Below are 23204 nucleotides of genomic sequence, written 5' to 3'. Positions count from 1 at the left end.
AGTTTTATTTTGCTTTGTTTTAATTGTATTTTTTTGTTGAAGTGGGAAAAAGAAGTAAATTTATACCCCAATCTTGCAGTATGCCTCTGAAGAATTTGGGGGCTGTCCCTGACTTGAAACATTCTTTTCATTGGCACGGGTTAGGGGGAGCCAGGCACGGCAGGGCCTTCTGGCCCAGTGGATGGGTGGGCATGGTCCTGTGAATGGGTGGCATGGATCTATGGAGATATCTGCACTAAGCTCCATCTTGGCTGATTCTCCCCTGGGCAGGGTGTGGAGCTTGATATGTTACTATAAGGAGGGAGAAATGAACTTGTCCTCTTGTGTTGCAGATTCAGTGGTTCTTTCCTTTGACTCCGCTGGACAAACACTAGGCTCAGGTACCAATTCTTCCCCCTCTGTCATCTTTTCAGCTGTCAATACTGACCATAATTGTACTGGGGCCTGCAAGGGGGTATTGGAGGAGGGCGATGGATGATGTCAGAATTGTGGAAGAGTCTTATGAACCCCTTTTTGGACTTATAGTAGAGGGAATAGAAGAGAGACACATCATCTGGGGTACTTTTCTAATTGTGTTAAAAGTGTGTGATGAGTGTGTGTGTATAGATACATACATACATATATAGATAGATAGATATATTCAGTATATATATACTCAGTATATATATTAGTATTATAGATGACTAATTTGTTAGTTCTTCAAAAAGAACAATTTGTGCTTTCATTGTTTGATTGGTCATTTTTTCATGCCTAAATCTTGTGATCTGAAGAATTACTTTGAAAATAACAGTGTGCAATATATTGACTAGTGTTAATTTCCTATTTAAAAAAACAAAAAGGTGCGTGCAGAAGAAGCACAGAAATTGTGCCTTCCTCTTGGAGAATGGTCCAGGCTCATAGGAAAGGATACCATTTTCTGTGCTTATGTTCTGTCTGTGAGAATGGGACAGAGGCCATTGAGAGACCACAGCTCTCCATCAGAGCCCTCCTGCAGAGTGCCAGGTTGTGAAGGCACCCCCATTTCCTAAGGACATACCCTCTTCTTTGTGTTTACATGTACATCCCACATGCTCAGATACCAGTGTCCTCTAGGAGAGAAGTATCACTGCTGATGGTGCATTCCTGCAGGATCACCTAGGCAACAACTCCCTCCTTCCTTGTCTTTACAGTGCAGGACACACAAAATAGCACACTGCCCTTTGGCTCAGATTCACCCAGGCCAGGAGAGCTAGGCTGTCCTGGATCCAAGCAGTCCCTCTGCCACATGCCTTTGTGCTTGCTAGCAGTGAACAGGAAGGGGTGCTGCTTTAATTCCTTAGCTTGCTGTCCTTACAGTAGCCCCTAAACAATTTGGCCTTGCTGTATGTTAGTCCTGTGTTTTGAGATGAAGATGATAGTGTGCTACCTGTGAAAACAAGGGAGACTGCTTGCCTATGGAAACAGTTCATCTCTTTTGCAATCTCTTTGAATGTGATAGATGGATGCTCATGAAGTTCAGGTAGTTGTAGTAGACTAGACAAAAAAGAAAGATGTTCAGAGACTATGAGCAATGTGCTGGGAACTTTATGTACCTCTCAGTTGTCCCTCATAATTCAGAGCTTTGATATCTTTGATATTTTGATTACATTTTGATACAAGCTTTGATATCTTTCATTTTGATACATTTTGATACATTTTGGTACATACAGTTCAGTGATGTGAAGTAACCCATTCAAGACATCCATCTCCATGCAGCTTGAGAGCCACTCTGACCCCTGATCATCTTGCTATCTTGAGGTAACCCCACCAAAATATGGAAGCACACATCACTTCATGATAGGGCTAATCTTAGATAGGGACAGTTCTTAAGTAAGCCAAACTGGGTGTGGTAACACACTATAATCTCAGCACTTGGGAGGCTGAGGCAAGAGGATCACCATGAGTTTGAGGTCAACCTGGCTACATAAGTGAGTTCAAAGCCAGCTTGCAATACATAGTGTGACCCTGTCTCAAAACAAACAAGCAAACAAATCCCAAAGTTATATATATTCACTATGGGAAAGATTGGTCAATTTTATGACATTAAAATTAAGGACTTCTATGAATCCAGACTCTGTTAAGAGAGTAAAAAGGCAATGCAGAGAGTTTGTTTCTAGAATAAAGAACTGCAAAAATCAATAGGAAAAAGAAACAGCCCAGCAAGCAAAATAGACATTTCACCAAAGAGGAAATCCTCATTGCCAATAAGCCTATGAAAAGGTATTTGGTTGCATTAACACTCAGGGAAATGCAACTCAGAGTTACAGGGACAGGTACTACACATCTACAAAAGAGCCTATCTTGAAAAGCTTGATAGTTCCAGAATTTGTGAGCATATGGTATAGTGGCGACTCTCAATCTCCTCTGGTGCAGCCACTTTGGAGCATACCCTGTGATCTGGCAGTTTGTCCTCCAGGTGTCTTCCCTACCAGAATATTTGTGCAAAGTACATGTATAAGAATGTTTATAACCGCATTCTTTATAATTGTGCAAAACCATGAACAGCTCACCTACCTAACAACAGTAAAGGGAATATAAATATGCAAACTGATATATTCCTTTTGGTCAGTAAAAATGAATAAACTATACTTAGATGCCACAACATAGATTAATCTTAAATACCTTTTTGGGTAAAAGCACTCAGACAGAATACATACAGTTTTTCTGTGGAAATGAAGTTCAAAAATAAATGAAATTAAACTGTTTGTTTAGATATACAATTCAGTGTTAAAACAACAGAGATACTGCACAAAGGAATATGGTAAGGGATGGGCCCATGAGATCTTCTAGAGTTGGTGTGTTCTCTCTAGTGACCTGAGTGGGGCTTGAGAGGGTCCCCTTTCACAGTTACTTGTTACACTATACATTTATGTTTTTATGTGCTTTTGTATATATTTGTAATGATTCATATTTTTTATGCAGAAGGTGTGACTTGAATTGCTAGGTGTGAGATAAGCTGTTTATAGGCACTAAAAGGGTCAGAAAGTAGCACTGTAGGTTGGGTTTGCCTGGAAAAAGAGGAAGACCGGGGGCTGGGGATTTAGCTCAGTGGCATAAGCACCTGCCTTGCAAGCAGGCAGTCATGAGTTCAATCCCTGGTACCAATAAAAAAGGAAAAAGACAAAAAAAAAAAATAAATAAAGAGGAAGATGGCTATGAAACATTTATCATATACCTGAGTTCTAGCCACTTTTATATGTATGAACTCACTTAAGTTTCACAGTAGCGCTTTGAACAGACACTATTATTATCTCCATTTTTTCAGCTAGGGAAACTGACATACTGAAATAATTTATCCAATGTCAAGCAGCAAGCAAGTGGCAGAGGCAGCGTACGAATTAAGGCCCTGTGGCTCCAGGGTTCGTATTCTTATTCAAGCGGATCTTACTTTCTCTGTTCTTATTAGTTTTCAAGGGGATTTTGGTCCTCAGCTTCTATCCCTCATGGAGATATAAAAAAGACCTTAGGCTTATTGTGCAAATTATTGTGGACCATGGAATATGGTTCCCAGGCCTATACATGGTTCCCAAAGAAAGTTGGCAAAGAATGAGGACTCAAGATATTTTTTGACTTAATTTTCTCTTATTGGAGAATAGAGTCAAACTGATCAAAGTAACTTTAAATTACCATTCTGTTTTCCTGAGTGGAACTCCTGGATTGCATATCTAATCCTGCCTTATTCATATTCTTATGAAATATTTGCCAGTAGTTTTTCTATCTCACACTTTACCTCAGTTTTAAAAGATAGTGGGGAAGAGATGGGCAACTTTACTAGTTTTTGTTTTTGTTTTCTTAGTACGGGGGCCCTTCCCACTGAAATACATCCTTGGCCTCCTACCCTCCTTTTTAAAATTTTGAGACAAGTCTTTTCTTTTCTTTTTTTTTTTTGTTTTTTGGTATCAGAAATTGAACTCAGGACCTTACACTTGTGAGGCAGGTGCTGTGCTGTTGAGCTGTATCTGCAGCCCCTGAGGTAGGGTCTTGCTAAGTTATACAAGTTGGGCTTCAATTTGTGATCCTTCAGCCTCAGTCCACTGAAGTGCTGGAATTACAGGTGTGTGCTACCGTACCTGGCACTCCTTCACTCCTTCACTCCTTACTCTTTTTTTTTGTGCCAGAGATTGAACTTAAAACCTCACGCTTGCCAGGCAGGTGATTATGCCGCTAAGCTAAATCCCCGGCTCTTTACTCTTAATTGAAGAGAATTTGCTTAGCATTGGGCATACCATATTGTCAAAACATTTTAGAATTTTAGTAAGATTTATTTATTTTAGACAGGATCTCATTATGTAGTTCAGGCTGGTCTTGAACTCGCTGTAATCCTCCTGCCTCAGCCTCCCAAGTGCTGGAATTACAGGGGTGTACTACCATCTGGTTTAGTAAGATAATTTGAGTAAATCTCTATTTTTGTTTCTGTTAGTATGGTTGATTAAAATTGGGAGAATTTCACTGAATGCAAGTAAAGACCAGGACAAGATGGACTTTGTAGCTTTGAGGTCTCTAAAACTTAAATAGTAAGAGATAAACTGGGAAGAACACCAGAATTCTATGTGTTCTTACACTAGTGGTGTATTTCCCACTTTTCCTCCTTTGTCCCATGTTGTGAACTCTCAGCCATTGCTAAACCCAATAAGGAACATGGTGGCACGGACAGAAAGTTCCAGGAAAAGATCTCTAGTTAGGGCTCCTAAGGCTCAGACCCATGTAGGAAGTCCCCATGGGCTGTTTCTCCCCTTTGTCTGTTCTGTGTGGCCCCTGCCCTGAAAGGGTCCCATAATAGTGATAGTGGTAGTGACCTGGCAGTAGTAGGACTTTGGCACCTAAAGCTGAAGGGGAAGGGAGAGCCTTTGCCTCTGATGAGGGAACCTGTAGTCCTCAGACGGTAGGTGCCATTTTGGTTACCTTTTTCCCTTCTGCCTTTTTGTTACTGGGCCTCAGATTTGGGTACAGTACAGAAAGTTCATGGTAGAATGTGGTAACTAAAGCCCCAACTTTCTATCCAGAAGACCAAGAAAGGGAGGTCCCAGGAACCAGAAAGCACAGGTTAGATAAAAAGAGGGAGGAACACTTAGGGAAACAGACTTTCAGAACTGGACTAAGGAATTAACCACTGTCCAGGTCCCAGACTGGACACTTGGTGGCGCACATAGAGGATACATTTGAATAGGCTTTGAAAGTGAAGCTGACATTGAAACCAAGCCTGCAGAGGGCTGGTTAGAACTTGCTGCCTGAACCCACCCTACTCAATTGTCTGCTGAAACAAAAAATAACATTCTATACTGGATTTAACCAAGACCTAGAGTTTCATAATGTGATATTCAAAATGTCTAGGATATGAGCCAAAGTTAATCATCTTATGAACCAACACAATCTACTTCAATGAGAAAAAGACAACCAACACATGCCAGTACTGAGATGATGCAGATGTTGGAATAATTTGACAGAGACTTTAACTATTATAAAAGTACTCCCCCAAATAAAGGCAAATACTGTTGAGATTAATGGGAAGAAAATCTTAGCAAAAATCAATTAGCCAATTAAAAAAATACTGAACTTTTAAAATGTAGCAAATATCAGAAGATACGACAGATGAGTTAGTATACTAGCGTCATAGTTTGGATCTAAATATTTCTTGAAGGCCATGTGCTAAAGGCTTGTGTACTTGCTCATGGGCTTTCTTAAGAAGAAATTCAATCCTGAGGGATCTCATCTCACCAGTGGATTAAGCCGGTGACAGATTCATAACTTGATGGCATTATTGGCAGCAGGTGGAAACTTAGGAGGTAGGATCAGGGTGAAGGGTGTGGGTCATGCCCCCTGGGGACTGTATCTCGCCCCAGCCTCTGTCTCCCTCTCCTTCCCACCTTCTCTTACTCTCCTCTCCCCCTCTCCCTTCCCTTCTGCTTTTCTTTCTCTGTCTCAGCTTCTGTTGCTTTCCTTCCTGGATGCTGTGCGTGAACAGTTTTCTTCCACTATACCCTTCCACCATGATATTTCTACCTTGTAAGAGGTTTAAAAGTCATGGAGCCCGCCGGGCGTGGTGGCTCACGCCTGTAATCCCAGCACTCGGCAGGCTGAGGCATGAGGATCATTGCGAGTTCGAGACCAGCCTGGGCTACAAAGTGAGTTCAAGGCCAGCCTGAACTGCATAGAGACCCTGTCTCAAAAAGACCAAAAAAAAAAAAAAAAAGTCATGGAGCCAGTTAACCAGGAACTGAAACCTCTAAACTGTGAGCCATAAGAAACCTCTCCTCCTTTAAGTTATTTCAGATATTTGGTCCCAGTAAAGGGATGCTAACACAACTTCAAAACAAATTAATAGAAACAATCCAGTCTGAACATAGAAAGATTTTAGGAGATATAGAGCCTCAGAGATTTGTGAAGCAACCCTAAAAAGTTTACTATTTATTTATTGGAGTTCGAGAAAAAAAAGGAAGAATGTAGTCCAGAAGAAATATTTAAATAAAAAATGGCTAAAATTTGCCAAACTAAGTGGCCAAATATGGTTTAGCTTGGAAATGAAAGGTTAGTTCAACATTCAAAAATCATCAATGTAATCTGCCTTATTAAAGGTCTAAAGACAGGAAAAAAAACTACATGATCATGTCAGTTGATGATGAAAGTATTTGAGAAAATTCAGTATCTATTTATCATTAAAGAGTCTCTGCAAACTCAGAAACGAATTGTTCCACCCAATATAGGGAATCTACAAAGAACCCTCAGCAGACATCATAACCTGATGGACTGCTTTCCACCTAACATCAAGATCTACTCCTGGAAGTCTCAGAAGGTACATAAAGCAAGAGAAAACAATAAGATGCAGACAGGGTGTAAAGACGAAATTAAACCAACCCTCCTCATAGATGATTGTGATTGCTAACATTTCCTGGGGAAATCCACAGAAAAAAACCAAACTCCTAAAATTAAAAACTGAACTTAACAAGATGACAAGATACAAGGTCAAAACACAAAGTTAACTGTGGTTTTATATATTGGTAACAAATCATTGGGAAACAGTAAAACGCAATTTATGGTAGCTCCCCAAATCCAAAATAGGTATGTATAAATCCATCTATGCGATCTGTTTGGAAACTGGTTCCTTCCCTTCTAGCCATACTCTTCAAGCCACAGACCCAGCGATGTCTTAAACTGTTCCTCTTTCTTTACTACTTTCCAGTTTTCTTTCTTCTGTCCTTTTCGTGCCCTTTCTTTCTATCTGCCCAAGGTACCGTCTTCTCTGCCCTGGTCTAGAAAAGATGTTACTGGGCTTTCTGTGCTCATTTGTTTCCTCCCAGAAGGCCATTCTCATTGTGCCAGAATACTAGAATACAGAATGCTCAGACAACTAGAAACAATTCAGACTCTGACTTGTTACCACTGAACACTCCGGTGGTCTCAAAGAACACATTAAAGTCTAAACTCTATGAGACTCTATTTACTGACTCCTTATTTCCGTGATTTCCCTTTAGTTTATTTCTCCTCGCTGCCCTCAAGCTATAGTGGCATCCCTGCTGCTCCTAGAAGATGCCTGGTCCCTGTTTACGGGCCTTTGTACTGGCTGTGCTCTAACCTAGATTATTCTGCCTCATCCTCTGCACAGCTGTCTTCAGGCCTAATTCCATTGTCACTGCACAGGAAGCCTTCCCAGACCACTTTGTCTAGAACAGTCTTTCTCCCAACACCCAGTCTTCTCTAAAAGGAATGTGTTCATTTGTCCTTAGCACTCATCCTGTCAAACCATCTGCTTTTGTACTTGCATGTTTTCTGTCAGTCTCCTCCCAGTAGAATGTAGGCTTCATTTAGCCAAGAGCCTTGTCTGTTTTGATAGAACAATTCCTGGCACATAGTAGGTGCTTAGAAAATATTTGGTGAATGAACAGTAGAACATTAAGAGCAGTAATGTCCATTACTTAATGAATACTTAAGGATGAATAAGTAATGGCATAGCCATGCAGTGGAATACTGTGATCATTAAAAATGACAGTTTAGTTTTTATTTTTACTGACATAGAAGTTCAGAATATTGTGGAGTCAGTGAAACCAGAATAGACCGTATGTACACTGAGACTACATATAAGTAAAATTCCATATCTACACTCACATTTTTATGGAAAGAGATTTTAGGGAAAACAGTTTCCAAAATGTTTGTAATGGAAATTTCAAATGGTTCTTATTTCTTTTTCATAATTTTATTTTTTGCATTTGGAATTCTATATTGAACATGTGTTATTTTTTATAACTGGGGACCAGTTTGTGTAGAGATCCTTCATTACAACTCTGTTCAAAGTGGGGGGGGGGATCTGTCTTATTTTGTTTAATAATTGCTTGATGACAGTTTAATCTATTCAGCTTACCATATAACAAAAATACCCTAGGCTGTGCAATTTATAAACACAGAAATTTACTGCCAACATTTTGACAGTCCGCCTTGAAGGTACCAGCTGCTTCAGTGTCTGGTGACTATCTATGTGTGTCCTCAGATGGCAGAAAGGACAGGCAGGTTTCTTGAAGCCTGTGTTATAAGGGAATTAGTCCAGGCAATGAATGCTCACCCCTCATGGCTATACATCTTTATACCACTATATGGGGGGGGGGACACCAGTGTTCAGACCATAGCAGTGACTATTTATGCCTTAGGTAGTAGGTGATATTCTGTATCAGGGTTCAACTATAGCTTGCAAAATGAGTCATTTTCTCCCCTATTTGTTGACCCAGCTGCTCTTTCGTTGTTGTTATTATTGTGTTGTTTTTTATTTTTTTGAAAAGAATTAAACCAAGCGAAATAAAATAGAAGAGTCAATCAAACCAAAACAATAAATGTGATATTGGACTGCAAAACAAGATAAAAGGAAATCAATAATGACTACCATAATGTCTCTTGTTATCTTCAAAATAACTGCCTATACTATCAGACATAATAAAATCAAACAAAACATAACAAGATAAAGCCAATCAAAACGAAACAATGAAAGCAATATAGTGTTTGTTTTTGAGGCAAGGTTTTGCTGTATTGTTCCAGCTGGCCTTGAGCTCACTATGTAGCCCAGGCTGGCTTTAAACTTGTGGCCATCTCCTTCGTCAGTCTCCCTAGTGCCGGGATTGCAGGCGTATGCCACCATGTCCAGTTCAAGCTGCCCTATGAGGTATGCCCTACCTCATAGGTCATGTTAGTGCTAAGGACACATTTGGGGGCTTGAAGAGGACTGAATTCACCTCATTCCCTATCCCTACCACCCTTCTAGCCACCCTTTCCCCAGGACAGGGAAAGTGAATACAGTGACCTCTTCTGCTGCAAGGCCCTGGACCTCTTCCATAGCTTGTGGTTTCCTCACTTGAGGCCAAGGAGTCTCCACTCTCCTGTGGCCCCTAGTGTCACTGTATTAGAGCCGAGCCCAGCCAGCTGCGAAGGACTTAGCCACCAAGGACTCCCTTGTATTCAGGGCTTCTTGCCAGGATTCTTGCCTCCCCTGCACCGGTACACACCCTTGGGATTGGGTTTTACTTTGTGTACTTTATAAGTTATTTTTCTCGGCCGGTTAATTTAGTCTAGGTCAGTGGGGTTTTCTGTGTTTGCTTTATGAAACTGCTTTTCCTATTTTAGTTTGTCTTTGATTAATCGGTCTTGGTTTATGGTTTATTTCCCTGACTTGAGATGACGTGGGAGCCATTTGTGCCTTGGCCATTCCCTCCCATGCCCTTGGTGACTCCCATGATTTGCGGGTGCCATGACTTGGGTCTTTTAACATCACCCCTGTGACAGGGGTGGGAAGGAATAAGACACAGTTGCTTTTGTGACAGCTCTCCTAAGATGAGGGTCTGCTTTATTTTCTCTGATAACCAGTGTGGCATAAAGAAAGAAAAAAGAGAAGCTTGAGGCTCAGACCTGGGCTGGCTCAACAGCCTCCCAGCTGGTCCTCCTTAGGTGGGTATCTCAAATGTGTTGCTTCACCTCTGTAAGCCTCATCTTGGAAATGAAGATGATATATGCCTCATAGGGTATAAGGATTAAGTTCAGAGTGTAGGTGAAAGTACTGAGAGCAGTGTAAATACTTGGTAGATGCTCAGGGAGTGATAGTTCCCTTGGTCTTTCACTTCACCCATATGTCTGATTACCCACTTAGACTGTTGCCAGCTTCCTCCTCTACCCGAGCTATGCATATAGTGCTTATCTTTAAGATAGTCATGATTTTTATTGGAGACTGCACAGTGTCTTTTTTGTCATTTCTTTGCAATAAGAAACCTATTTTGGTTAGAATAAGTCCCCATTCCACTTATTGGCATGCCTTTTGCACTCAGGAATTCTTCACAGCCCAAAGATGGGAGCCAAACACCACATTAAAGAAGATTGGGCAAAAGGGCATTGGGTAGCTAGGGGGGAAAAAGATTGGACAGCAGAATTTGTTACTCTTGTGTGAGTGGAATTTTCTTGCCTAATGGGCTGTACTGTCTACATAGCTTTCGTGAGTTATATGAAGCTTTGTGACTTTTGTTTGTACTGGGGGACTGAACCCAGGGCTGCCTCCCCAGCTGTTCTCCCCATTATGAACATGGTTCCACTAAGTTGCTGAATTTCCAGGCCAGGCTTGAACTTGTGATCCTTTAGTCTCAGCCTCCCAGAGTGCTAGTAGTACAGGTGTGCACCAACACAAACTGGCCCTGCTTTGTGACTTTCTGATAGAAGCAAGTATGTATTTTTATCCCATAATACACCTTGATAATGTTCCTCAAATTGGTCTTGGTAGGAAATACTCATAATTAAATCAGTAGCAGTCACTTAATAAGCATCCATTTTGTGACAGCTGATGGGTATTTGCACTAGTTCTGTTGAATGAAAAAAGTCTCTTAAACTTTAGTCATTTGGTATAATGTTAGCTACAGTATCCACGCAGGTGTACTGTAGGAACAGAGGATGGAAAAGGCTTTAAATCAAACTGCAGATCTGAACTAAGTTGTACTGTACTTCATGTTTTCTCTCTGGAGACTGGAAGAATTATATCGCAGTAGCACAAACTAAAGCTTTTGGTAAAATGTTCCAGATTTTCTGCAAGAGTTGTTTCTGTGGGATATTTTTTTAAAACTTCAAAATCTTATTTGAATATGTTATTTCTGTTTCATATATGGACATGTGTGTGGAAAGAAGTTGATGGCTTAAAATGTCCTTTTTTGTTTTAAAAGGAATAAAACAGAACAGTAAAATGAAGCAAAACAGTAATAGGACAATAGAAAATCCATAATCATTAGTATGTTGCATATTGTTATCCTCTTAAATAGTTGCTCAGACTACCAGTCCCAAGTTTGCACAGTCAGTCAAACAACACAAATATCAGGTGGTTCCCTAGTTTTAATTATCATCATCTCAGCCTATGTTATGTCCAGTTGCTTACAGGTGGGGGAGGTGGGGGGTTGCACAGCTTCCTTGCTGCTTCTTCCTGGCTGGCAGGGTTTTCTTATTTTTGCTGAATTCCTGAATTATGTCTCTCCATGAACTTCAAATCTCAGTTCAGATCCTTCTTGTGTCCACTTCCCTCCTCCTTCTCTTCCTCGTGTTGCTGAATTCACCACTCTGCTCACCACTCTGCCATTTTCCTGGAAGTCCTAAAACATCATTTATCCTAGAATGTTAAATTATCAAATCTTTGCATCATGGACCACTTGTTGAAAATTACCAGAGTACCTCTACTCATTTCGTGGCATCTCAACTTTTCAAAAATTTTTGTAATTCTTCAAATGAAGAGAACACATGAATAAACAATGCAAATACTACTAGAAAAAGAAAAGGAAATAGCTCAGTCAAGGTTTATAACAATAGCATGTTAGCACATAATGCTACTTTGGGACTCCGTACCCTGAAGGTGAGGCTGCAGGGAGGCACTTGGTTTCAGGGATGCATCTCTGTCATAGAACAAGCTTTGCTGCACAACACAGTGCTCCCAACTGTTTTCAGGTCCAAATATAGGCAGACAGTGGTGACATCTGCATGTCACACTGCGGCAACAGAAGGTGGATGGGGTAAGCCAAGTAGGGTATGGAGAAAACATTTACAATTTCTTATACCATAGAATTATGATAAGCATAATTAATCAGAAAATATTAAGGAACACAGTCATATTAAGTGGATAAATTCTGAGAAACCTGTCATTAAGCAGTTTTGCTGTTGAGCAAAAATCAGAGTATTCTTACACAAGTTAACAGCTATGATGTAATTAGGTGTAAAATCTAATGGGACCATAATCATTTGTACGGTTTGTCATTGACTTTGATGTCATTATATGATATGTGGCTGTCTATTAAATAGTTTTGTTTTATTGTGTTGTTGTGCTATGTAGTTCTGACTACCTTTGAACTCACTATGTAGTCTAGGCTGGCCTCAAACTCGTGGAAATCCTCAAAATTATAATGTTGTTCTAGGTTCTATCCCCAGAATGCATCATCATCATCATCATCATCATCATCATCATCATCATCATCGTAAATGTTAAAATTTCTTGTACTAATAATGAATTGGCTCACTGAGAGTTCTCATCTGGTCAGTAATCCCTGATCTGCAGCCTCCTGGGTGATGCTGCTCCAGAAGCAACAAGGACTTGCTGTTCCAGCAGCTCCGCAGGCTTGTGTGTCCCCAGGTAGTGGGCATTCTGTATCACTGCTTCAAGGACCAGAGGGCACTCCATCACATTTGCCTTGCCAGGCCTTTCTGTAGTAGAGCCCCAGGCAGAGGTGCCCATCACCACCCCAAACCCACAAGCCAGTGCACATTTGGGAAGCTTTTATATCACGTAAGATGAGGACTGATTGCAGATCAGTTTGTCTACAACATAAGGAAATGACCTTTTTCCTGCCATTGATTCCCTCCCCTTAAGTAGGACCATCACAGGTGTTCTATGCTATAGTTCTATTCTGTAGTATAGAATAGAGCTATACTATTCTAACCATGGTGAGGACCAGTTCTCCTCCTGCAGTGGAGTGACTATGTCTTCTTTGAAATGGGGCATGAGAACCAAAATTCAAACTTTAGAATTGCTGTTTGCAGCATGTGAGCTGTGGGCCCTTTCAGGGGGTCTTTGAGGTTACAGCTATATGCATTCTACTGCCAAGAGTTTCTGTTTTCCACTGATGATTTAAAAGCAAGAGTGGATAGAACTTCTTGTGTTTTTCATAAAAATAAGCAGTGACACTGAACTATATTTGTCATTGTCACATTCTTCATGGTCATTCAATTTAAAAGAAAAAAGAAAACAGTTCTTGAAGAAGCAGTGGCAGTTATTGTTCATTTATTTTATTGTGCTGGAAATGGAACCAAGTACCTCGTACATGCTAGGAAAATACTTTGCCACTGAGTTATATCACCAGCATAGCAGTATTAAATTTCTTCCCTCAAGAAACTTTTTCCTTCTTTGTCTCTCTGTCTCTGTCTCTCTCAGTTTCTTTCCCTTTCTTCCTTTTTCTTTTTCCTTCTGGTATTAGGGATTGAGCATCAGGGCCTTTGCCCTGAGGTACATCCCTAGACCACTCCACACCCCCCCCGCCCCTTTTTGGTGATTTTAAGACAAGGTCTTTCTAAATTGCTAAGCAGACCCAAATTTGCCTCAGCCTCCAGAAGTGCTGGAATTACAGGCATGCACCATCATGCCTGGCTAAGTAACATCTTTGTAATATTCTACATGATGAAATGGGAATAAACATGATCCCTTTGCTGCACACTGAGTTTGGAGGTTGTCTTGAAGAAAGGCTCTATGGGATTGTGTTGCCAGCCAAAGGAGCTGCATTTTTCACAGAATACCATTTTTACTTGAAAGAACTGACAAACTACAGCTTTGGAAGTTTTGGAGTTTGACAGTCGTTTCCTCAGTAATGCAAATGAATGGTACTACAAAAAAAGGAAGTAATTGTATTTTGAGGCCAATGATTAAATGCAAGCATTCAAGTGAAAAGTCAGAATTTTGGTAAAGATGGTTCCACCTAATAACTTCCTAATAGTTTTAATTAGATAAGAATGGGAGGGCTGATCCTATGTTAAGGCTTACAAAATGGCCAGGTTTCAGAAATGTCCTCTCCATACTTGTAAACAGTTGGTGTCAGTATCCAACTGTGTATATCAGATGGTTGAGATTTAGTAATTTCTTTATTCAAATCTTCTGGATTTTTGCTGATTTTGAGAGCCTAATTTTTCAGTGGCTATGTGTTTCTTATTTGTCCTTGTAGTTTAGGTAATTCTGCTTTGTATAAGAGAAGTTTGATTATTAGGAGCAATTGTACTCTGATGCATGATCTCCCTTTTGTTTATGTCTAGTTTCCAAACCTTCCAGGAATTTATATGCATTCTCAAACTTTTTTCTGGTGATTTATATAAATCCTTTACTGTGACCAAAAGGATAAACAAAAAAATGGTTAATTTTAAAGACTTTGGACATCTGAAAATGCACTCTGTGCTTTCACAGCTCAGACCTGATACAGGTGCAGGAGGAAAGGAACAGATATCTGCATTGCCCGTAACTCTTGCCAGCTACTCCTTGGTTGGTGCTTTTGTAATCCTGGGCTTTCCAGCCTTGTGGAGGCAAGAAACTTAACTTTCCAGACTAAACATTTCTCTTGCACAGTGCAGCTGCTGACTTGCTGCTTGATACCTCAGATATCTTTGTAGGCTTGGAGAGCTGCATGTAAATTGCAGTGTTGATGTGCCTGGCTGACTCAGGAGTCTCAGAGCCTTCTGTTCTTACTGCAGATTTGGGATCCATGTACTGATGGTGAGATCCAGACCTTCCGGGTGGCTACCCTGGAGGTGAATTGTTCTTGCATTATTGATACACTCAAAAGAGCATTTCCTTTGTAGGGGCCAATTCACATGGAACTCCAAGAATATGTTGTGTAAGATAGGATGATCTGGTCCAGGTGTGGCAGCACATGTCTGTAATCCCAGCACTTAGGAGGCTCAGGCACAATTGCTGCAAGTCTGAGGACAGCCTAAATTGCATAGTGAAATCCTGTCTCGGACAAAAAACAAAACACTGGCTTTCCTGGTCCTATCAGTCAAAAGGGTTCACCCCTGTATGCCCTGCATATTAGATCTCTGCCTTCATGGTTGATGTATTTTTTAATTTATAACTCTCAAAGACTATATTTCTGCTAGTCAAGGAACTCTGTGAGGAGCAACACACAGATTAGATGTGGCAGGAATGAGAGCAAAGTCTTTTCAGGTAAGATCCTTGGTTGGGATGGAAACTGAGCAGTCGCTGGTGACTTGAGAGGTTCAGGTAAATTCTTTGCAGAAGAGTTACATTTCAGACCTTTCTAAGTGATGGAAGGAATGGTGTGTGGTAGTACATGCCTATAATCCCAGTACTCTGGGAGGCTGAAACAGGAAGCCTGGGCAACTTAGTGAGACCCTTTCTCAAAAGAGATAAACAGTTGAGGATAGTAGCTCAGTGCAAAGGCCCAGGGTTCAATCCCCCGTACTAAATGAATGAACAAGTGAATGGAATGAACCATCTTGGCAAATTGAAAGTCCTCAGAAGGCAACCCAAAGCAAAATCCAGAAACAGAGTAGAAAGGGCATTAAATAGAACAGCAGGTAGTTGTGCCCAAGAAGAGCAAGGGATGTCCCCCAGTAGTGATATGCTTTTGAGAGCAAGGGCAGGTGATTGTAATGTAATCACCTGGATGGACTGGGAGCCAGGAATGGCCACAGCACGGGAAGCAGCGCTGTGAAAGATGGTAGGCTAGTGATCTAGACTGGCAGTTGCTGTCAGCTGCCATTGCTGCCACTGCCAGCATTACCCTTCACTGCAAGGGCAGAAGAAGACAAACCAGGTCTGATGGCTACTGCCGAGGTTCCTCTTGTCACTTGGTCACTCCACTCATTGAACTCATTTATGGAATATGGACTCTGAATCAGACCCCATTACGTGCTAGATTTACAGAGGCAAACTCCACCCGTTAGAGGACTTAAATGCATGTCAGGAATGTTTAAGCAATAGGAACTCTTTTGAGCTAAGTTAATGGGATTTAGCAAAAGAACCTAAATACCCACATAATCAAATTGAGGCCCTCAGAATTAAACTGACACCGACACATCTGGCATCCAGAAGGGACATGAAGGGCAATTCCAGTGAATCCAGATTGTAAGAACAAATGGTCTAGTTCTTCAGCAATTTTTCTTTTCAGAGAAAGAGTCCAACCAACCTAGTTTGATGGTTTTGCCATCAGACATGTCACTGTCTCTTTTCTATGACAATGTTAAAGATGCATACGGACTAGCTATTAGTGGCCGTGTTCCCAAAGTTACAAAGACAGCTCAAGTTGGGGAAAGAAAACCCAGTGGAAGAGACCTGATGACATCCTGGTCACCCTCTGTAATTGCTGAAACCCTCCATGCTCTGGCTCTTCCCACAGTTTGGTTATGCAAACCATTAAATTGCTTGATTTACTATAGTTAGTACAACCAGTACATTGTATGTCTGGGTTTTATGGCAAATAATCACAGAAATCACCTTCACTTGGCTTCCTCTGGCCACTTACATTGTTTTCAGCATGGAAGTTCATTGAAATTTGTTCGTTCTTTCTCTTTTTCTTTCTTTGTTTCTTTCTTTCTTTGATAGTAAAATACAACAAAGCACTATAGAATAAAGCCAATCAAGACAATGCAGTGAAATTGATACAGAACTTCAGGATAACAGTAATAGATACCATAGTATATCTTGTTATCATCACAATAGTTATCCATTCAATCAGGTATAGCAAAAATCAAACCAAAAACAGAACAGTATAAAACCAATCAAAACCGAATATTGAATAGAGCAAAACAGTCATAACAAAGCAAAACAGTGAAAACAATATTGGCCTTCAAAAACAAGATAGAAGGAAATCCCGAATATTTGCTGTATTGCTTACTGTCATCCTCCCAAGAGATGCTCAGACCTCTGGCTTCAGGTCAGCATAATAACCCAAACAATACAAGCACTTAGTTGCTTTATGTGCCTTAGTTGCTATCAACTGTGGCTGACCTCAAAACCACCCAGTTGCTAAGGGGAGGCACGGGACATTTGATTCTCAGCCTGCACGCCAGTAAGTTCACAGGACACAGTAACTTATTTGCTTCCTGGTGCATGTGCAGCTCACACCACTTATTAGAGGCTAGCTCGTTGCTTTCTTAGTTGGTCCCCCAAATTCCAGCATAAGTGATCCTCAGGAGATGCTGACTTGTTCTCTCCCTTGGCGCATCTCGAGCTGCCCAGTGAAATTTTTGATATCTCTGAGGAAATACAAATTCCATGGTCTATGGTTGCATTGGGTTGCCAATTCCAGAATTAGAGCATCCTGTCTTACTTAATAGTTGTAACTTTCAACTCATTCAGAGTTCCCGCATTAGAACTCAGTACCTGTACATGTGTGGCCAGGAGAAGGCAGCTGCTGACTTGCCTTTTTACCTACTTCTCCAGTTTGCTGGCTGCTGTTTCTGAACCCTGGGATTGTTGTGGGAGGGAGACAGAGAACATGGACCGGAAAACCTGGGATAGTGTTTGCATTCTCTGGACCTGCCCGTGTCTACCATAGCTCTTAGGGAATGTGGGTGCTCTTGAGGGTGTTTTGGAGGTCCCTGTCAGTGTTGAGGGCCTTGCCTAACCTTGCCGGTTCACTCTTGCAACTCTTGGGAATCCAGATGACTGCCTCTTCTTTGGCACCTAAGGGCCACTGCCCTACAGGCAGTGTTTAAGGAAGGGTCTAAAGACCCCATCCTAGCTCATTCATGCATCCTGTTTTGCTGCAGACTCTGGGATTGCAGACCAGCTCTGACACAACTCTATTCTACAGCCCACGAGGTGGGATGCGGGTTCCAGGCAGTCTGCGATGGTGTCATACTCTAAGAACTTTTATGTTAAGCTTCTCTGGTCAGGCTGGAGTGAGAGACAAGACTTTCTATTCTGCCCTTTAAGGGAAGTGGTTCATAACATAGCTTCCCCAAAGAAAGTTTTCAAATCCTCTCTTCACCTCTGACAATAGATTACTTTTATGGTTAGGGGGCGATTAGAATTATATAACAAGTTTTCAGGTATTTCCTTTGAAATTCTGTATCTTAGCTTCACTTTGGTATTACCTTAGAATGTTGACCAAGCCTTCCTTTACACAGTGATTTGATTTAGATTTATAACTTTTGTGTCCAAGTAATCCTAATAAGAACAGTCAACAGATATTGATTGAGCATCTCCTATGTGGTGCATCCACAGCTTGCATTACTTACAGACTGGTAGGTGCTGGTCAAATTTTGCCCATGCCCAAAGCCATGTTGTAGCTGGTCATATAACTACAACTTCTTGAATCTCCTGTCAGTATTTAGAGATTGAGAGATTTTACTTTAAAATTTAAAAATCTTGAAAATTCAGATGTGTAGTGCTGTGCCTGTATTGCTGCCTGGCAAGTTAGCTAGAGCTGAGAGGTGCTGTCCTTCACCAGCACGTGCCATGGGCTCCCTTCCCTTGGCATGGGTCTGGCACTGAAGCCAAGAAAGGGTCGACTGAAGAAAGCTACCTTTTCCTAAAGAATAAAAGGGAATGTTTCTGATACTTGTGTCTCTTCATAAAAGAAAAGGTCATGAAAGCCGTGAAAGAAGGAAATTACTTTAGAAATTCAGTGTTTTTATTCGTTGAATATGTACTCAGTGTGTGTATGTAACATTCAAAAACTTAAGATACTACTTGAAAGTAAACCAATATAATTGTGATTACTGTTCAGGAGGTGTGACTGTGTGGGTGTGAATTGAATAAGGACATTGCAACAGTTTTTTTTTTTTTAATATAACTTAATCTGTGGTGTGAGTTGCTGCAAAAGGGTATTACATTCTCCTGTTTCCTTTATTTGCATTAGGATCTCACTTGGCCCCTGAAGTTTGAGTTTGTCTCTCTGGAAGAAGTTTGCTGGAGGACATGGGGTGCATTGTGCATCCAGGAATCTTGCTTAGGTCTGAGGAGTAGTGGCGTGATGACTGCCACAAGGTTGTCACCACATGGGGACAAGCCTGGAGTGACAACGTAGAAATGTTTAAAAAGTACTAAACTGTTAAATTGGCTTTTTTACAAATTGAGTTTTTAGTTTTTAAAAATGTGTTTTTCTTACTGCTTTCTATGAGTTCTTGATATGTTAAAAAAAATTCTTATCTATTTGTGTGAATCAGAACAAAGCCAGAATTATTTCGAGCTGGGCTTCGCTTGCCCAATGGGATTCTCTTGGGAGGCAAGCCCTCCACTGAGTTATGTGTCCTGGATGACATCTTTGATGCTAAGTAGAGAATTTGCTCTCTGACCACAGCTCAGCTGATAATGAAAACCAGGAGCCTGGCCTTAACTGGCCTTGCAGAATGACTTCTGTGCAGTGCTTATCAGTGTGTGTAACTTCCCCCTCTATTCATTGCTTACTGTAGCCCAAGTTCCTCGAAAGCTTTGCTTGCTGGCCTTTCCCATCCGTTTTTTGGTTGTGGTATTGTTTGATCTTTTGAGTGAACCAGGCCAGCTGAGTACTATATTCATAGGCCACTTGTACATACACACATCTCCTTATACACAGAGTCACTGAGCAAAGTGTCATTTTCATTATACAAATACTTTCGAGGACGTAGGAAATTTCCCTCAAGACTTAGTACTGGAAATAGGTGCAATTCTGCTTGTTTATTTTATGGACAACATGAACCATGAAATTAGCGTTTTGCACTTAGTTTTAGCTGTGGAAAATCTTGGAAATAGAGATGTAACTGCAACAGGCACATAGGATATTTACTTGGTATTCTGCTTCCCCAAGCTGCTGGTTATTATTTTCTATATGCTTTCCTCTCCTGGCCCCCAAGGCCCCTTTTAAAAAAAAAACTTCAATACAATTTTATAAAAAACTGCTTCAGCATCACTTTAAAATGAGGCAAAATATTTAAATGTTGATGACTTAGCATTTATTGCAAACATCTTATTGACTTGTTTTTAAAATTTTATTTTAAATTTCCTATTCTTTATGTAATGCTTTCAGTTCTTTGTGATTACATAGATTTGAAGAGCACTAGATTGCCACATATTCACCTCGTAGTCATCCTGGCCTAGTTAGCAAATAATGCGTGCTCAGAGCTAAGTGGAAGCAGAGATTGCTTCCCACCCTCTTCCATCTCTAGTGTCCAGTTTTGTGGTTTAATAACAGTTTCAATTTCCTCATTTATGCAAGAAGGAATTCTATCAGAATAGTACAAGTTGTCCTAGAAAACCTGGGAAATCCCCTTGCATTGAATCTGAATCTTCACAAAAGAGGTGTTCCAGAGATGATTTGTGTCTTGTTTAGTTGTGGATTACACTTTGGTTCGTTTTCTAAAACAGCTGAATTATATTCTTTTCCAAGTGCTCTCCATCTCTATGCTCTAGGTATGGGGAATGTAATGTGCTATGTGAGCAGTAGCTTGACTTCTGTGATATTTTCTGCTTTTCTTTTTCAGAGTATGATCGGTTGGGCTTCCTCCTGAAGCTGGACTCTAAACTGTGAGTAGAACGAGAAAATGCCCTAGCTCTATGGTAGAGGGTCTGTGAGATTTGGGGGTCTTACTTTGAAGGGGCACCTCTGTCACCCCTGTGGTTGTGGGGAACCCCTTGGTGTCTCTGTCCATCAGGTTGTTAGCAGAATCTTTGAGCATGTTACAGTCCATGCTTAGAAAGGATACAGTGGGGAGTACAAACATGAGCCCCTTGATTTGGCTAGCACAGCCAACTAGCTCATTATAGGAGATCACTGCCAGGGGCTCCAGAGACAAGGAAGCCCTGGAAAGGTTTCTCTTACTGAGTAGAAGGCAGAGATTGATGCTTTTTCCACCTGCATGCAAAGTCTTCTGTACTCAGTCCCCTGTCCTCTTCAGCTTCAGATCTTGCACTTCTGCCACAGGTAAGTATTCTTTTTCCCTCAACTCTTGTTGTAGGTGCTTGTTACCTGTGCTTCGAACTCCCTTGCTTTCCTAGTCCACTTGGAAAACTCAGAGATCATTTTCTCCCTACACAAAATTGCCTCTTCCTCTATGTCCCCTTTAAATTTTCTTTGTTAGCAATTATCTCATTGTACTATAATGAATTATATACTGGTTATTACTTTATTAAGGGCTTAGACTCAGAGCCAGGCAAAGCTTGGTTCAAGTTCTGGGTTGCCATTTATTCTTTTTCTGATTTTAGACAAGCTTTTTAACCACTTTGAGCCTCAGCTTCATCTGTAGGATGAAGATATGTAACAACATTTTCTGAAGGATTTAAGGATTTGATTCATATGGGGCTTTCAAGTATAGGCTATCTGATCCAGAATTCTTCCCTGTTGTGGCCTTCGTGGTCTCTCTAGTACCTAGTTAGCACAGATGTATGTTTGGTGCTCAGCAAGCACTGGGTAGATGGATGGATGGATGGATGGATGTTGGGTGAGGAATTGTGCACTTTGACCAGTACCCCTCGAGTGTTCTTTCCCTACAATGAGACCACTCACATTTAAGTGATTGTGTAACTCCCCTACCACATCCCATGACTTGTTTTGTTTTGTTTGTTTTTTGTTTTTTTGAGACAGATCTCACTATGTAATTCTGGCCAGCCTTGAACTCACTCTGTAACCCAGCCTGGCTTTAAATTCTCAGTAATACTGCCTTAGCCTCTCAAGTGCTGGAATAACAGGCCTGTCCATCACACCCAGCCCATTAATGGCTTTTTCATGGTTATCTTTGTGTGTCTGTATTCCCTGTCCTGAACAAGACAGACACCATGAAAAATCAGAATTGTGTCTCTTTTCCTCTCCTGCATAGGCTTCACCACAGCTTCTTCAGATGGTAACAGTGACACATACACAAAAGACCTTGAACTGAGGACTGTTTGATTTTCCCACTGAATTGTCTGACATCTGGTCCCATTTCCTAGAGCCTAGATTCTTGGCTGTGGTGCCTTTTATTATATGTTCAGATGACATAACTCTGCCTTTGTATATCATGTAGGCAACTATGAAGGAAAATGGTCTGCTCTTTTTATCAACTAGTAGAGAGACGTCAGCCATCTCTGGGAATGGGGTTTGATTGTACCAGAAAACCATAGACTTCCCCCTTAGAAAATCCTTAATGTAGTGCTCTGGGTAAAGAGGGAAAAAAAAGTATAAGCTATAAGCAAGTGAAATGCCACCAGAGCAGAAGAGATATAGTAATTACCAAGTTGAATCACATTAATAACGAAAGATATGTTATTGAGGACAAGACTACAGTGCTTAAGCTGCCTTCAGCAGTGGAGAACAAGAAGGGTGCATCTCCCCTACTTCTTGACAGATGAATAGTACACAATGGAATTATCAATTGTGTAGGTTGGTGTTGTGTACCAAGCCAGTTCCATGAAATATCTGAGTCAACCGGGTATTTGGAATTGGCTTGTCTCCATCAATTTGACTCATGATCTGAGGTATGAACTACAGCTTTCCTTTCTCTTGCTACAAAGTTTTTCCCTATCAGTGTTCTGTAGAGAAGAAAACACAGGTAAGTAAAAGAGTTTCTTCTAGGGAGAAATTTCAAGTTAAAGAAACTGCTTTTTAAAATTTTTTTTTTTTATTTTTAATTTTTGGTGGGGTGGAGAGGATTCATTAGCAAAATTTAGGTCTCTAGATTTAAATTCTGCTTCTACTGCCCAGTATTAGATGACCTTCGATAATTTTTTTTAGCTTTCTGAATTCCAGTTCTTCTTTGTGAAAAATATAGACAATTAGCATTCACTTCTTACAGTTTTATGATATATAAAAAGGATTATGTGTACTATGAATAAGAATACAGATGTAAGGATTTTTTTTTATTTATCTTGATTGAAGTTTATTTAACTTTTTAAATATAAGAATTCATACGTTCTAGAAATTTTTTAACTATCTTTTAAATGTTGTCTCTGCTTCATTCTGTGTTCCTTCACTCTACTCTGTTCAAAACCTGATTAAATTTTAGACCTTCTTGATCTTTAGTTCTATTAATTCATCTCCAATATTTGTCACCTTTTTATGAAACTGTAACCCTGAAGGACTCAATGTAAGAATAAACTAGAATTAAATTTATAACCCCAGGCCAAGACTATAGAAACAATTTCCAAGGCCTTGATGAATTAGGATAAATAGTTAATAAATAAAATAAAAGCAGTTGATATTGATTGTCAAGGTTATCATCATTTGGGTGACCTAGGG

General features: G+C 40.5%; 1 protein-coding gene across 5 annotated transcripts in view; it reads left to right on the top strand.

Annotated features, from left to right (window-relative positions):
* Window positions 1-23204, top strand: part of St3gal3 (ST3 beta-galactoside alpha-2,3-sialyltransferase 3) — a 248703-nt gene that overhangs the window by 75883 nt on the left and 149616 nt on the right. For 3 of the 5 annotated variants that reach the window (XM_063236293.1, XM_063236290.1, XM_063236291.1), the window contains exons 3-4: window positions 333-380; window positions 20476-20518. In XM_063236293.1, the coding sequence (XP_063092363.1) occupies window positions 333-380; window positions 20476-20518 (91 nt within the window). The remainder of the gene's footprint in view (window positions 1-332; window positions 381-20475; window positions 20519-23204) is intronic. The other 2 variants (XM_063236294.1, XM_063236292.1) reach the window with 1 other exon arrangement.

The sequence above is a fragment of the Cavia porcellus genome, unplaced genomic scaffold, assembly GCF_034190915.1.
Source record: "Cavia porcellus strain 051 isolate PalLab524CR breed Dunkin Hartley unplaced genomic scaffold, mCavPor4.1 scaffold_25, whole genome shotgun sequence".
NCBI classification, from domain to species: Eukaryota; Metazoa; Chordata; class Mammalia; order Rodentia; family Caviidae; genus Cavia; species Cavia porcellus.
The sequence above is the reverse complement of the archived record's forward strand: the minus strand, read 5'-3'. Positions and strand labels throughout refer to the sequence as shown.